Source organism: Dasypus novemcinctus, chromosome 15 (assembly GCF_030445035.2).
Source record: "Dasypus novemcinctus isolate mDasNov1 chromosome 15, mDasNov1.1.hap2, whole genome shotgun sequence".
In the NCBI taxonomy this organism is placed as follows: domain Eukaryota; kingdom Metazoa; phylum Chordata; class Mammalia; order Cingulata; family Dasypodidae; genus Dasypus; species Dasypus novemcinctus.
In genome coordinates, this window is record NC_080687.1 from 19,286,227 (window position 1) to 19,302,254 (window position 16,028).

A 16,028-nucleotide genomic window follows, 5' to 3' on the forward strand; every position below is an offset into this window, starting at 1 on the left:
GAGAGAATTCCTATTTTGTTCATTTTCAGAGCATCTCCATACTTCAAGAAACAGAGTAAGGCATTTATTTGGCACACTGTGGTATATATATGAAGATATATAAACAAATATACCTCTCACTGCTTGCATTCTGTGGTCCCAGTCCCACAGGCTGTGAACAATTAGGCTATATCCTACTTCCACATTCTGTGGCTTGTAAATGGGACAACTGGTAAGGAAAAATGGGTAGGACTGGTCCAGTAAAAAATTATGAGAGCCCAAACTAAAATGATGCCATTCTATTTGAATGTTAAGATGCTCATTTTACTGACAAACTCTAAATCCTAAAGAAAATAAAGCAGAATAATGACTAGAGGATTTTTCAATATTATCTTCTTCCCAAAGAAACCTTCAGAATTTGGCCAAATGGATCCCTCAGAGGAAAAGTCTAGATCTGATAATGAATGAAATCATTTTTTAAACTGGGTTTTGATTTGGATATTGGTTAAAAATAAAAAAAAGGCACTAAGGCAAAACAAAATTTCTATACCTGCAGTTCTTAAACTTGGCTGCATATTAAAATTAACTGGAGGAGCGTTGCAACGTCCCGATGTCCAGATCAGACTGCATTGGACTAAATCAGAACACGGGGCGGTGCCAGGCGTCATCGTCTGTAAAGCTCCCAGGTGACTCCAATGCGCTGCCATGGCAGAGAAACCCTGAACTAGACCCCCCTGGAATATCCTCCAACAATTAGTTTCAGAAATTGTCAGAAACAGAGTCTCGGCTCCACCCAGTCCTGCTGAATCAAAATCTGTATTTTAAGATCCCCAAGTGCTGTGTGTGCAATTAAATTTTGAGAAGCACTTCTAGGTTTCATGGCTGTAAATTTCTGCATAGGAAGAATAAAGTCCTAAAGATGCCCCTATTCCCCCCCTCCCCCCAACAATGAATCTTATCATCAGTGAAAATGAACCTCGGGAGAGATGGGAGGTGAAGAAACACCCTCTGGGGACCCTCTCCACGTTCTCCTCTTAGAATGACATCTGCTGGTTCTCATTCGTACAAAGTTTAAATATCGACTTCAGCCTGCACCTGTCTTCACACCTTGATTTGGGTTTTAGCTGGGTTTCTGCCCCACCTCTTGTTAGAAATTATTCCTCCCAGTGAACGAAAATAGTGATGGAGTGCCAGTAATTATAAACCTCATCTCATTTAATCCTCTCAGCAACTCTGTGGTAGATATTTTGGATGACTGAGGTGAAGGCTACTAGTCTCTGGTTTAGAAGCTAGCTCAGTCACAAACCTCGTAAATGGTGGAGCAAGGATTCAAATTCAGGTCTGTTCTAGCTCTGACCTGGGCTATTGTATTTTACCTCCTGAAACAAGTTGAGAGAATGGGGCAAAACTTAGCCAGAGGCTATACATTTCAGTCAAAGAAAGTATTTCTTGTTAAGTCATTATGAGAACCAAGTTACCAGGCAAGGGCATCTCAAAAGCCAAGGCAGCTGCAGGCCCAGATCTGCCCTAGGAAAGCAAGGGGAAGGGCGCCTGATAGCAAAAGAACCTTCTAGTGGTTGCTGGAAGCCACACACAATCACCCATGATTGGAAAGGGTGATAGCTGAGGTCTGGGTGATAGATAACACCTTCTAGGCACTTTCCTTTGACACTGATTACCCACAATTCCTTTGACCTCTAAAGAAGGAGACTATAAAAACCAAACGAAGGGATTTTCTCTTCTCAATCTGAGGACCAGGTAGACTCTCCCGTTCTCCAGGAGAGGAAAGGCTTCCAAAATTAGGGATAATGGCAGCTTTACAAGAAAAGAAGACCTGCAGCCAGAGGATGGAAGAATTCCAGCACTACTGCTGGAACCCGGACACAGGGCAGATGCTGGGACGGACTCTGTCTAGGTGGGGTACGTGCTCAGGGCTGGGGTGGTGGTGTGAGGGCAATGGCACCATGTGGTTAAACTGTCAACTCAGCGAGCTCTAGGTCGGGGTGGAGGTAGGGGTGGGAGTTGGGGGGATGGGGGATGTGACGGTTAGAAGGAAAGGGTGAGAATGATTCCCGTGACGGCTCCATACCAAAGGAGAGCAGGAGGGAGAGGACTATTCACCAGGCAGTCTGGAGCCTGGGAATGCCCAGGGCACGGCAAGACCACAGCCCTGCCACCCTTTCTTGAAGTATGACTTCAGGAAAGACATTCTCTCCCAAACTGTACTTCCTCAATGGAAAAAACACAGGGTTTAGTCAGATGGTCCCAAATGTCCATTTCAGATAGAATATTCTCTGATTCTATGAGTCCTGCAAGGTGGGGCACTTCTGAGGACTGATTTCTGCCCCCTGATTTTCTGCCTTTTTTAAAGCTATGTTCCTAAAAAATTTTTAAAGAAATTTATAAGGGGAGATGATGTTCTTTGGTCAAATAAGTTTGGGATACAGGGATTTGTTCGGTTAAGTTAAACAAGTTGCTGGATTGCTAGACCTTTCTGAGCCCTAACCACACACTGAGCCCTGGAAGACACTGCAAATTTCCCAGGCTTCCTTGGGTATGGGACCCCTTCTTCCAAGGATGCGCCTCTTAATTACCTCCCGGAGCTGGTGCTCCGCAGACAACTGACCAGGCTGACGAGGCTAACAAGGCACGGCCCGGGTGTCAGGCTGGCACTGGCCAGCTCCTTCGTCATTGCACAAAGGGCTGCGACGTCACCCGGGCCCCTTCTTTCTGTGGTTGAAAGCAGAGGCAAACACCTGTCTGATGGGAGTCTGTGAGAACGGGCAGCAATCGGGAACCCATCCACAGACAGGGCTTTTTCTTTTTTTCTTTTTTTTTTTTTTGAAGATACATAGATCACAAAAAATGGTACATTAAAAAAGATAAGAGGTTCCCATATACCCCACCCCCACCCCCCACTCCTCCCACATCAACAATCTTCCTCATCACAGTGGCACATTCATTGCATTCGGTGAACACATCTTGGAGCACTGCTGTACCACATGGATAATAGTTTACATTGTAGTTTACACTCTTTCCCAGTCCATTCAGTGGGTTATGGCAGGATTTATAATGTCCAGCATCTGTCCCTGCAATATCATTTAGGACAACTCCTAGTCCCAAAAATGCCCCCATATCACACCACTTCTTCCCTCTCCCTGGCCTCAGCACCTCCCGTGGCCACTGTCTCCAGCAGGGCTTTTAATATGCTACTGCACATGGGCAGGAGGCTCGGGGCTTACACTGCTGCTGCCCCAACCCATGTCAAGAAATACTCCTCCAAGGCGAGTCTTCACAGAGAGAAAGCACCCCTGCCTCTCTGCTTCAACCCCATTTTGCACCCACAAAAAGGTAAATCCTTCGTACACCTCCATCCCCAGACTAGCAATAGGATTTGAGGCTCTCACCATTAGTTTTAGAGTAGTGTTCCTAAGACAAAATCCCCCAGGCCAGCCATCTTGGCCTCCAGTCTGAAAAATCAGGGAGCATGAAATTTCAGCTGCCCTGAGCTGGGAAGATGTTTCCCCTTTTGAAAAGAAAGATGATTCCGGGCCTGCCCAGCCTGTCCCCCTGGCCCCATGTCGCTGTGGCCCCAGCACCTGCAGCACCTGCGCACCTGGTGACAGGTAGAATCTCAGGCCCCACCTCAGCCCTTCTGGGCTGGAATCTGCAGAGCCCAGGGGATCAGTGCACGTTAGAGCTGGGGCAGAGCCGCTCCTGGTCTCCATTCCCATCCACCTGGGGTGAGGGAGAAAGGAGGCAAAGGGGCAGCTTTATGTGAGCGAGGCCAGATCTTGGCCAAGCTGCGCTGATTGCAGAGTTTGCTGCCCTTTGAAGAATGCCTTTTGGGGCTGTTCAACTGATGCCAACAAAGGGACGGCTTACTATTACATGCAAAGCATAACATGCTTGTGCTAAGGAGATACAGTAGGGCTTACGGGGTCCATTCCTGAAGGCTGTGTCATCGAGTAATGGCTATAAAGCATGTAGCTAAATAACTAAAGCAAGCTAAGATACAATAATACTCGAAGAGAAATGAAAAGTGCTAAAGATAGGAGAGACCACCTGTGAGACAGCAGTGGTGATATGACCGAGAAAACTTGCTGGAGAAAGGGGACCGGGCACAAGTGGGCATTCCTGGGCTGAGAAAGCCGCCTGTGCGAAGACACTGGGACAGCAGAGCCTGGGGAAATCCGGAGGACAAGCAGATTCTCGTGCTGGGTGGGGGGAGTTTGGTGAGGGGGCAGTGGAGAAGGGTATCGAGTGGAGAACGGGGGATGGGGGGGCCCTCGGGCCCCTGCCCTTCCCTCAGGAGCCCAGCTGGTGAGCGGTTCTAGCTGAGCAACTGCGGCCACGACCTCCCGAGACCCCAAGAATGGCCCGCCCGGGCCCCAGCGCCACACAGGCAGGTCTGTCTTCAGAGCAAGCTGGAAATTTTTCATCACCCCTCGTGGCCTCAGTGTCTGGGGGTGAGAGGAGGTTCTCAGGAGCCAATGAAAACACAATTCAAATAAAATGATAAAAGGACAAGTTACTCGTCTTAAAAAGGGGGCAAAGGGAGATTTTTAAAAAAAACAAAATAAAGCCATCAGAATGGAACGTGGTGGTGCTCTGAACACCACACTAATTATTGTTAGGGTCTTTATTGTTTTGGGCCCGGTTTCTTGCCGTCTGGAGCTAATACACACGTGCCTAGTATGCACCAGCACATAGGCTCATTTGCTCCGAATAAGCCGTGAGTTAGAACTATTATTATTCCCACTTCTCAGATGGGGAAGCTGAGGTGCAAGGGCATTAAGTCATTGCCTAAGTTCTCACAAGTAGTCAAGCCCAGGCCGGAAGCCCAGGCCGTCTGCTTCAGAAGCCAGTCTCCGAGTAACTGCTGCCACACCCATACTAAATCTCAATTCTTCTCACACCTTCTCTTTACGTGCTAACTAAAGCATGTCCAGCGTAGCAGGTGGGTGTCACCATGTGGAAACCAGCAGGCAACATGGTTCCTTGAAAAGGGTTGTGAACAGGCAACCGTGGGACACGCTGCCTGGGTTGAAATCGTAGCTCCTCTCTTTGGGCAAGTTTTAACCCCAGCCTTTTAAACCTCAGTTTCTTCTGCTGTAATATGGGGGTGATGAGCTTACTCACTGGGTTGTGAGGACTCAATGTGACTAGGCTGGCACAGGAGAAAGGATAAAGATCAGTTATCACTATTATCACAACCTCGGGAAAAGTTGCTACGCACCAGCCCTGCATTATCACGAATGGATAACACGTATGCTGTTTTTCCTTCAATAATTACTAAGTACCTACTATGCGCACTGTTTTAGAGATAAACAGGGAGCAAAACACAAAAATTCCTGCCTTCGCAGAGCCTGCACGCTGTTGCAGGGACAGAGATTAAATAAAAAGGATGCTAGATGGTGAAAAGTGCTATGGAGAAAACTAAAGCTGGTAGTATGAAAGAAAGAAATCACCTGAAAGGCTGGCCGAGAAGGGGACCTTGGAGCAGAGACCTGAAGGAGGCGAGGGAGTGAACTTAGTGATCTGGGGAGGAGAATCCAGTGCAAAGGCCCTGTGGTGCGAATGTGCCATGTCAGTCAAGTTTGTGAGAACAGAATTTCTCTAATTGCTGGTCCCTAGTGGCAGCAAGTTTGGGAACACAAAGCTGAAGGGAGCTCATACATGAACATACTTTTCTAGCTTATAAATAAGCATGTGTCTGGACATGGCAACATAACCCAAACATCCGCAACACAGGTTCCCAGATCATGGGGAGAATGGCAGGTGGAGGATGTGAAATGTTGCCACTCCACATTTTTATGGCAGGATGCTTTAGAGTCGATGACTTCGTGATGAGTGACCTTGACAAATTAACACTTTTGAGACAGATGGGTTTTTGGCACTGACTTCACAGAGGAGAAACAGGCTAAGATCACCAAGTTAGCCAGGGAAGCCCGACAGGAACTACACAATCTCCATTTGGCGTGGCTTTTCAGCTCATTGGTCATTGCCTCAAGCCACACTGCCCCCTCTTCGCTAATTTTCTTACTGATTTGGCTCTTGTCCTTTAATTATGTCTGGGATCATTGGAGAATGAGTCACTAAAAAGAATCTACAACCACATCATGAAGAAAGGAAAGAATGAGCCCGCTTTATTATAGACTTTTCCAGAAAGACCAAAGGCATAACAAGCACAGGGCATCCCCGTCTTGGTATTTTGTTTCTCAAAAACATCTGCTTTGATCAACAAGTCAATTTTAATAAGTAAAGATAAACACCCAGCTATCTCAATGTCCAGGAATCACATACTACAAAAAGGGAAGTTATTTCCCTGTGGTCCTGACTATTAAAGGAGAAAAAGGTAGGATGCTTTAGAATCAAAGTTGAGCCTTCACACATATCTGAAAACTCAGCAGACCAGGGAGAAACATTGATGCTGGGAAGACCATTCATTTTTAAGTGTCCCATTTCTCTTCTTCTCTCTTTCTTTTATAATACTTGAAGCAGATTGACCATGTGTCTCAAGGCTGGATAGGAACCTCCCTAGTATGTCCAAATTTTTTAATTGGCACATCACTGTTAACATGTCTTTCCTAGAAAAGAAGACATAGTTGGCCCACTGCCATGAGAAATGACATTTGACTGGTGTCTATAGAATCCTTGAGATGTGCTAGGGCCACTCACCTTGCTCTGCCCCCCTCTCAATTAGAGGTGGAGTGGGCATCACCATCCCAGAATCCTCAGGATTGAAGAATGAACATGGTATTTTACTATAGACTTACTGTGATTCTAGCAATGGAAGGACTTTCATCACTGATGTGGAGGCAGTGCCCACGGGAGGTTCGAGGGGAGGAAGAAGGAAAAATAAGTGTAATCTGGGGACATTTCAGGGACTTGGGAATTGTCCTGAATGACACTGCAATGACAGATACAGGTCATTATATGTCTTGCCATAACTTACAATATTGGGCAGGAGAGAGTATAAACTACAATGTAAACTATAATTCATACTTAGTGGTGATGCTCCAAAATGTGTTCATCAAGTATAACAAAGGAAGGAGGCTGTTAATGTGGGAAAATGTGGGAGGGATAGGGAGCGGGGCATATATATATACACATAGATATTTATATATTTATATATATATATACACACATATATAGTGTATGTTACATTTATGTAATCTAAGTATCTTTTTAAAAATTAAAAAGTATATTAAATTAATTAATTAAAAAGGGCTCTGTGCCCACAGAAATGGGTTTAAATACTGTCTCTGCCACTTACCTGCTGTGACCTCTCTGACCTGTTCATTTCCTGTAAAATGGAGGTAACAATAATCCGACCTCAGAGGGCTAATTCGATTGGGATGGTGCACATAGCATGCCTGACACTTAGCGCTCAACTAGTGCTGGCTGTTGTTATTATAGAGTTACCAGCACGATCAAGTGTACCTAAGGTTACATTTTAAATGCTGGCCCAAGTGAAAGAAGCCAGACCTGAAAGCCAGACATATTATATGATTCCATCTATGTTAAATGTCCAGAACAGGCAAATCCATTGAGTCAGAAAGCACATCAGTGGGGGCAGGAGCTGGGGGAGAAGGCAACAGTGATTGCTTCATGGGTAAGGGTCTCCTTCTAGAGGGATGAAAATGCTCTGGAACTAGACTGGTGATGGCTGCACAACATTGTGCTAAATACAAATGAACGGTACAATTTCAAGTGATTAAAACAGAGGATTATTATATTCTACCACACACAGCCAGCTGCTTCTAACACTGGGTTCTCTTCACAGTGTGGATCAGCCTCTACTACGTGGGCTTCTACGTGGTGATGACAGGCCTCTTCGCCCTGTGCATTTACACGCTAATGCAGACCATCGACCCATACACGCCAGACTACCAAGATCAGTTAAAATCACCAGGTAAGTACTAGAGTTGGACGGGTCAGCCTGGTATCAAGGGAGACAGCATAAGCCTGGAGACCAGAATCTGAGACAGTTCTGAATAAACTCATTCAGAATATAAAATCCTTTCCCGGGGAATGAAGCCCTGAGAAGCCAGGGGGGCCAATGGCAGCAAAAGGGGCCTCTGTGTGACGTTGCAGCCCACCCCGGGGGGTGGCCGCCGGCTGCCCAGCTGGCTTTGAAAAGCACCCCCAGTGCAGGGATGGCGGCTCCGTTTCTTTCAAGGAGGAAGATGACCCCAAATTATGAAGCCTTGACTTTAGTTTTAATGATTAAAACAGAAGTTTTCTGTTATAGAGACAAAACCAAGATTTATATTCATTTACTTTGTATGCTTATATATATATACATAGAAAATTTCTGGAAGGATATACAAGAAACTGTTAACAGGGAGCAGGTGGGAGGTTAGGGAGGATTGGAAGAAGACCAGAAAGAGCCTGTGCTTTCCATTTACCGTCTTTGGTTTAGAATGTATCGCTTCCATGGAAGTGTATTACTTTCCTTATACTACATTTACATCAAAATATTGACATTTCCTTTAGGTACCATGCTCTATCCTGTCAATGACAAAGGAGCCAAAGGCTAATTAAAGGCTTGAACCAAAGGTTCAAGATGCGACTGAGCATACACTCTCCTCTCCTAAGTTAGCACTGAAATGACAGCAAGTAATTAGTAACGACCATACCCTAACAAGTCAGACAGTTTAAGAAAATTGTAGAACGGCAAATAGGATCAGAGTGACAGAAAACCACTGGCAGGAAAGAGGAAAACCAAGGGCAGAGAAAAGCACTGCCCAAAACACGCATGGTCAAAGCTGAGCTTCCCACGGGAGCCCAGAAGAGGCCAGGCTCAGTCAGGGATGCAGAGGGAGTCATGGGCTCTGCAGGGCCAGCAAGACATTGCAAAGAACCCCCTCTCCAACGATGCACAACAGCTTTCAGGGCAAGGATAACAGGCCACAAGGGAAGCCGAGAGCCCGGAGGGACTGGAGACCTCCAGCCTGGAACTAAAGAACTGGGGTGATGGGCAGAGGAAACAAAAGGCAGAGAGCGCAAAAAGGGAGAAGTCCGAGCAAAAATATAATATGCTAAAGTGCTCTACCCTCAGGTGAAAGTCCTTTTTATTTTTCTTAATATTTATTTCTCCCCACTCCCTCCTTGTTTTTGCTCTTGCTGTGGCTCTTTGGTGTGTGTGTCTTTTTTTAGGAGGCCCTGGAACTGAACCCCAAACCTCCCTTGTGGTAGGTGGGAGCTCAATTATTTGAGTCACCTCCTCTCCCTGCTTTTGTTGTTCTATTTTTTTCATTGTTTTCCTCCTTGCGTCATCTTGTTGCATCAGCTCGCTGTGCCAGCCCATTGTGTCAGCTTGCCGCGCCAGTTCGCTGTTTTGCTCGTTCTCTTTAGGAGACACCAGGAACCGAACCAGGGGCCTCCCGTGTAGTAGGCAGGCGCTTGAGCCACACCCACTTCCCAGTCCTCCTTATTTTGACAATGGTGGTGCCCAGCCTCTCCCCACCCACCTGGAGCCCACAACAGACCTTCTCTCTATCCAAGTGAGAGAATTTTGGAGAAAGAGACCTATACAACAAGTAGACCCTCATGCCCCCCACCTCTACCGTATCAGTCAAATGGTTTGTTCACAAATATAACCTCCTGGCTAAGGATCCCTAGATAACTGCTGGGGTGTGTGGCGTGGGGGTGAGGGGATAGCAAGGGAGAGAAGAACCAAGAAGAAAAAATAGAACTGACTCTGGAGGAAGCAGAGAACACTCACAAACTTAAACATTTTAACCAGTACCCTCAGAGCAAGTGGAGGAGGTGCTGTATGCACAGAATAAGAACAGGCTAGGAAAGGGAGCAATGAAAGAAAAGAAACGATGAGTGCCAAAATTAAAAATAGAGTGGACAGTATCTTTTAAAACTAAATTAAAAATATATTTTCAAAAATACAGTGGACAGAACTCCTGGTTAAGTGGACATGGCTGAAGCCAGGCTGATGGTCTGGAGACTGAGAGCGGAGGAGACATTTCAGGACAGAGCTAAGAAACCATAGTAAATGGTGGAAAAGTCAAAACCCTTGTTTAAAAATGTAAAAAGTCACTCTCATCAGTAGGGGATTAGTTCAATAAATTGTGGGCTGTTAACACAGCAAATACTAAGCAACCAAAGAATGAGATAAATTCATATGAAATGACATAGATGTTTAGAATTGGTACTGGAAAACAAAAAAAGGAAATACAATATGGATAGCATGATCCCATTTAGGTAAAAAAGAAATTATACACATGATACATGATCCCATTTAGGTAAAAAAGAAATTATACACATGATACACATACACATTTCTCCGTCTCTGTATTCCTAAGAACAATATCTTTTTCAAAGGATGCACACTAAACTGTTGAGATTGGGAAAAAAGAGATGATTTTTGCTTTTAACTTCCTATGTTTCTGCCTTTCCACTTTACAATTAACATGTTAAGTTTGTGCTTAAAACCCAGGGAAGATATTTTTAAAATGTGCATTAAAAATACAATTTCATTTAGAAACCCAATTTTAGAGTCTGGATTACTAATCAGCTTTAAGAGCAGCCAGCCAAAGGGCAACTGTGGCTGAGGGAATGCCGACTCAGGCAAAGCCGGGGAGAAGGTCTTGTCTTGGAGCTCAAAGTTGCTCATGGTGAGGCACATTCTAAGAACGGCTAACCTGAGCCTGCCGTTGCACTGAGGGCTATGCAAGGTCAAGGCCAACAGTCTCCTGTGGACTTGAATCAGGGTTGACAAGCACACCGTGCTCGTGTGCACTGCAGCCCTGAGAGATGGTTTCTGAGAACTGTGCTTCTCCAGGGTCTGCAGGAGCCCCAGGCTCTCTCTAGCTCTCTCCAGCGAATCCTCAGGGGCCTTTCACTCCTCGCTGTGGTAGGACCTTGTCTCACCGAGTTGCTGCCAAGTTCAAGTCAACTCTAAATAAACCAAGAGAGGAAGCCGGGTTTGCAGGTTGCCTTGCACATGGGGTTTCCTTCCTCAAATCCCGATGAGCTTGACAAGTCTTGCGTCCCAGCTTCCGCTGACGATATGCACAGAAGTTTCACTCAAACCATCCCAAACTTTGGCCTAGGCCTACGTGAAGCTGGGACAGACAGTTGTGTGTTCCACTCTCCAACTTCATGGACAGAAGGGAACATTTGGAGAAGCTAAATAAAAAGTGTGATGCTCTCTCTTCCCAGGGGTAACCTTGAGGCCAGATGTTTATGGGGAAAAAGGCCTGGAGATTTTCTACAATGTTTCTGACAATAAAACCTGGACAGACCTAACACACACTCTTCATGAGTTCCTGACAGGTAAGGCTTAAATACCAAGAAAAGGTTTTCTAGTTTCCCTTATTCATTTTCTAAAGAAAATTTCACTTGGAGGTTTGAGGCCAATTTGACACTTTCCATGCAACCAAGGTTGGTCTAGATGAAAATCCTGCTAACCGGTGAGCGTAGCAGATGAGAGCAGGCGAGGAGGCACAAGCAGTGCAGCAGGTCCGTTGACTCATGTGTGTTTGTGATCTGGGCAGCTTATTCTCCAGCAGCCCAAGAGGCCAACATAAACTGCACTTCTGAGAAATACTTCTTCCAGGAAAGTTTTCAGGCTCCTAACCACACCAAGTTCTCCTGCAAGTTCACAGCGGACATGCTGCAAAACTGCTCGGGTGTGCCGGATCCCAACTTTGGATTTGAAGAAGGAAAACCATGCTTTATTATTAAAATGAACAGGGTGAGTATCGTGTATTCCGAGATGGGAGATCACAAGTGAAAAACTTTCCTTTTTGAGGTAGTCGCTCAGCGGAGCCCTGTGACTTGACTGTCTCACACAAAAGCACAAGGTGGGGAGTGAGCATTACCCTGCCCGCTTACGCCCCGCCTGTGTGCTACTTGCCCTTCAAGTGGCAGAGCTGGGGCTTGAACCCTAGAGCTGCCTGACCCCATAACCACCTCTGCACATGCAGGTACTCATTTCATTTAGCTCAGGAGCTTATTTTCTCCTAAATACAATTTAAAGCCATCCGTCTCGACGCAAATATTTCATCAGCACTGGATGGCGCCTGGATATCGTCGGGCAGAACGCGGCGCTTTCGAAGGTTAGGTGCATCCTTCAGGCTAACCAGGGAAACAACATGTGGGCACAGAAACTAGATGGAAGCTGGGGCAGACATGGGACACAGGGTGACGGCGTCAGGGCTGGGGAGTCACCTAGCGCAGGGCTTCCCGCCTGGGGCCGTGGAGTCGCTGTGCTCAGAGCGTTGATATTTACTAAGCACTTGAGGGTCAGATGTGCCGCAGAGGTGCTGGGGCTTTACAGCGTCCAAGCCAGACCTGGTTTGTCCCAGGGCTGAGGACGGGTTAAACACTGAGCACTGAGCAAATGACGGGAAGGGCCCAAGAGTGGCACTAATCTAGGCTGGGGGTGGGAGGGAGGTGACAGGGAAGCGGAGACCTGCAGGAGGGGAGGGGCTGAGGGCACCGCTGGGGTGCACCTGGGGAAGGGGCTGGTGCCAGCGAGATCTTGAGCAGCTGCACTGCACTACTTTCCGTTTTAAAAAGCCTGAAGAAATCACCCATTTATCCACCGGGACAGACATCCAGTAGCCTTGCTCTGAGCCAGAATTTCATCGTGCTGAGCAGGAGGTAGGGTAGGTAGGACTCGCTACCTGGCAGGGCTGTGGCTGGCAGGCGTGTGTGCCTAAGGGTGGGGGGTGACACCCATGGAGCACACAAGAATTCCAAAGCATCTCAGGAGGGGGTGCCTGGGACTGGAGAAATGCAGGGGAGATTTCTGAGAAAGGCGGGAACTCAGCTGAGCCAGCTGTCAGTACAAATGGGCAGGATTTGGAAAAGCACGCGGCACACTTGGAAGACAGCAAGTTGGCCAGGTGGGCGAGAAAATATTTGCATAAGGAGTTGCTAGTAAGGTTAAACTAAGCTGAACGGGAAGGAAGAGGGAGGGCATTTGCTGGCCCAGTACACCCCAGAGACTGTTCCGGACTTTACTGCACGACGGAGGACCCAGGCAGCCAGCTAAGGAAACGAGCAGAAGCTGGGACCGTGTGTCACTGACTCAGGCTTCTCCAGTCTGCCACCTGCCCGTCGTGACCACAGCCCTTGCCCTGGGGCAGAGTCTTACTCTGGGGCGCTTGAGTTGGTTTTGAAATAAGAGGTATTAATTCCAAAGGTGAGGTTCCCATTCCCTAGCTGGGAAGCCACTGGGAGTCGGGCTGGCTCGTTCCTTCCTGGTCACAGTCAGGGCCAAGGGAGCGCCTTTCCCAGCGGCACGAGGCGCCTGTGACCACAAATCTCTTGCCCTTCCAGATCGTCCGATTTCTCCCCAGCAACGGCACTGCTCCCAGGCTGGACTGCGCCTTCCTGGTGAGTACGCGTCCTTTCCCACCCAGTCCTGGTGCGCGGCAGTTGGAGATTTAGCCCTTTCTCCCAGGAAAGGGCAGCGTTACAGTTACACTGTCAAATCTATGCGAGGGACTCCAAGGTGCTCTCGAAGAACGACTTTAATTTTCAGCCTAGTAAATGGGTTATAAAAAAATCACATGAACCATCATTTAAAATGGTTTGATTACAGGGGATTAAAAACCCAGGAAGAGGGAAATACTGTGGTTTTGTTGTTTTATGTCAAAGCATGTCCACGAGAGTATATGACTAACATATTTCAAAATGATGGTGGCAATCTGAAAAGATGAAGGTACTTCTATTACATCTGCTGTACTTTATATCTGCTTATTTGCAAAAACACACTCAGATTACTGACAGATTTGAAGTAGTATATAGTACATGGACTGCTAAGAGAATTGGCATTAATCTCACGTTAATTCTAGTTTTTTTAAATTCAAAACTAGTTTTTTAAGGATACTTAAAAAACAAATTTGTTTTCATTAAATATGTTCCAATGTTGTTTTAAAACATTATATTCTCAACCAAAATTTCAGTTGCTATTGATAACTTGCACGTCACGTAGGTATATCACATCCTTTTAAACCCTCCCTTTTCTCTGTGGGTATTGCAAGAGTTTGAGCATTTGTTTTTTCCTTTTCCTTTCCAATAGACTAATTTGAGACTTTAGCAGGCTTTACCAGAGAATTCTTCATCTATTCTTCTTAAAGCTTAAGCTATACAGCAGACAACTTGCTAATTCTGATTTTAAAAAAGTAAACAAATTTCATGAAACCATATTTATACTTCCAGAAAGCCATTCATCCTTTTAACTCACTTTTGGCAAACGTGCACATAACCCACTTTACTGACTTTTATTCCCATGGGTGGATAATAAAAAAATTCTCAGCTTTATACACCTACATTAATATACTACAACTCCAAAATAGTAAGAATACAAGTTTTGGTAAGTTACCTGGTGTTTGCACGCTAACAAACTGCATTCCTGAGGGGACCTCGGGCCTGACGATAAAGACTAAAGCTAGTTTATTACTGCACGACAAAGCGCTGATTACCCACATCGTACACACACACACACCAGGTTGTCATGGAATTAGTGGTTTCTCCTCCCTTAGGATGAGGACCACAAAGACGTGCAAGCCCTGGAGGTCGAGTACTACCCACCCAATGGCACGTTCAGTCTACACTACTTCCCTTACTATGGGAAGAAAGCTCAGGTACGTTTGCTTTGCTTTCCCCTGACAGTAGCTAAAGAATCAGCACAAATTTAACAATGCTTGGCAAAAACAAAGTGGTAAACATTTTCATCTATAAGAACAAAACAAAGATATTACCTAGTGCCAGTATGCACCGTTTAATGCTCCGGGTGCTTCCCAAATCCACATTCTTATAATTACCTGAAAACATTTCTCTTGTGAAATACAGAAATATAAAATTTTATTTTTGTACTTTCTGAGAGCCTTCTGAATCCTTTCAGAGAACTGCATATCCATTTTATAGCATTTCCTCCATTATCTCATGTTTTTCCTAGTTTTATTTTTAAATTCATTTTCAAAGACAATAAGAAGTTTAATTTGTAACTGTCATTGTCTTGTCTCCTCCAGGCCAGTTCTGTTTCTAAGCAGAGAAATATTTTTGCCCCAGTGAATTCTAGGGCATATGTTAGATCCAATGTTGATCTATGTAAATGAAACGGGACAGGCAAACTGAAAGTTCTGTGATCATTCTAGATCTTACTCAGAGATAGAATATACAAATGAGGACCTCTTTGCCAGGTTCTGCTCCTACTACCACCTTAACTAAATACCGATGTTCCTTGTTTTTAATATTTTTTCTTTAATGTCAAGGGATTTTTAAACATCTAATCTTTTTGTACTTCCATTTCAGCCCCACTATAGCAACCCTTTGGTTGCAGCAAAATTTCTCAATATCCCCAAGAACACAGAAGTTGTCATCGTGTGCAAAATCCTTGCAGAATACGTGACGTTCGACAATTTCCATGACCCATATGAAGGAAAAGTGGAGTTCAAACTTAAAATTCAGAAGTAAATAGCATAAGTAGGTACAGTAGAATTTCAGTAGACTCAAGACCACAAGTTATAAGCTGCAGGCTAATTTATAGAGATCACCTTCTTAGTTGAGCTTAATCTGCCTGCTGGGTCCTTACCCAATTATTTTTAAAACCTTCAAAAACACCAATACTGAAGTCACTTGGTAACTCCACAAGGGCATCTAGGTGTCAAGTATTTACAGTTAGCATTGACTGTTCCTTATTAAATCTTTATTCTTTTGTTTTTATTCGATAAAATTTGTAGTTTCAATTAAAATGCCGGATTAAGATGGTAACCCTAAGGCAGCAACTCTCCAATTATAAGGACACTAAAATGATCCATTTCTTTCCATATGGAAGTCACCTCTCCTACTGAAATTTTTTCTATTCTTCAATGTGAACATTACCCATATTAATACAAAAACCACTCACGCATGGACATAAAACATGTCTGATATTTTAGTGTACACTTTGAATTCTTGCTTTTAAGAATACAATTCCTAAATTGTAAAACTAAAACATTAAAAGTTACTCTTACTCTTCACAAAACAGTCGTGTCTTTTCTGATATGGAGCAAAAACTAACTAAAAATTAA

The 16,028-nt window shown here is 45.1% G+C and overlaps 1 protein-coding gene across 1 annotated transcript; it reads left to right on the forward strand.

Annotated features, from left to right (window-relative positions):
• The first annotated feature begins 1,787 nt into the window (after positions 1–1,787).
• Positions 1,788–15,998, forward strand: ATP4B (ATPase H+/K+ transporting subunit beta). The gene is made up of 7 exons (XM_058276364.1): positions 1,788–1,899; positions 7,769–7,897; positions 11,164–11,277; positions 11,499–11,698; positions 13,291–13,347; positions 14,499–14,600; positions 15,271–15,998. The coding sequence occupies exons 1-7, from the start codon at positions 1,788–1,790 to the stop codon at positions 15,430–15,432; spliced, it is 876 nt and encodes a 291-aa protein (XP_058132347.1). The 3' UTR covers positions 15,433–15,998.
• Positions 15,999–16,028: the final 30 nt, after the last annotated feature.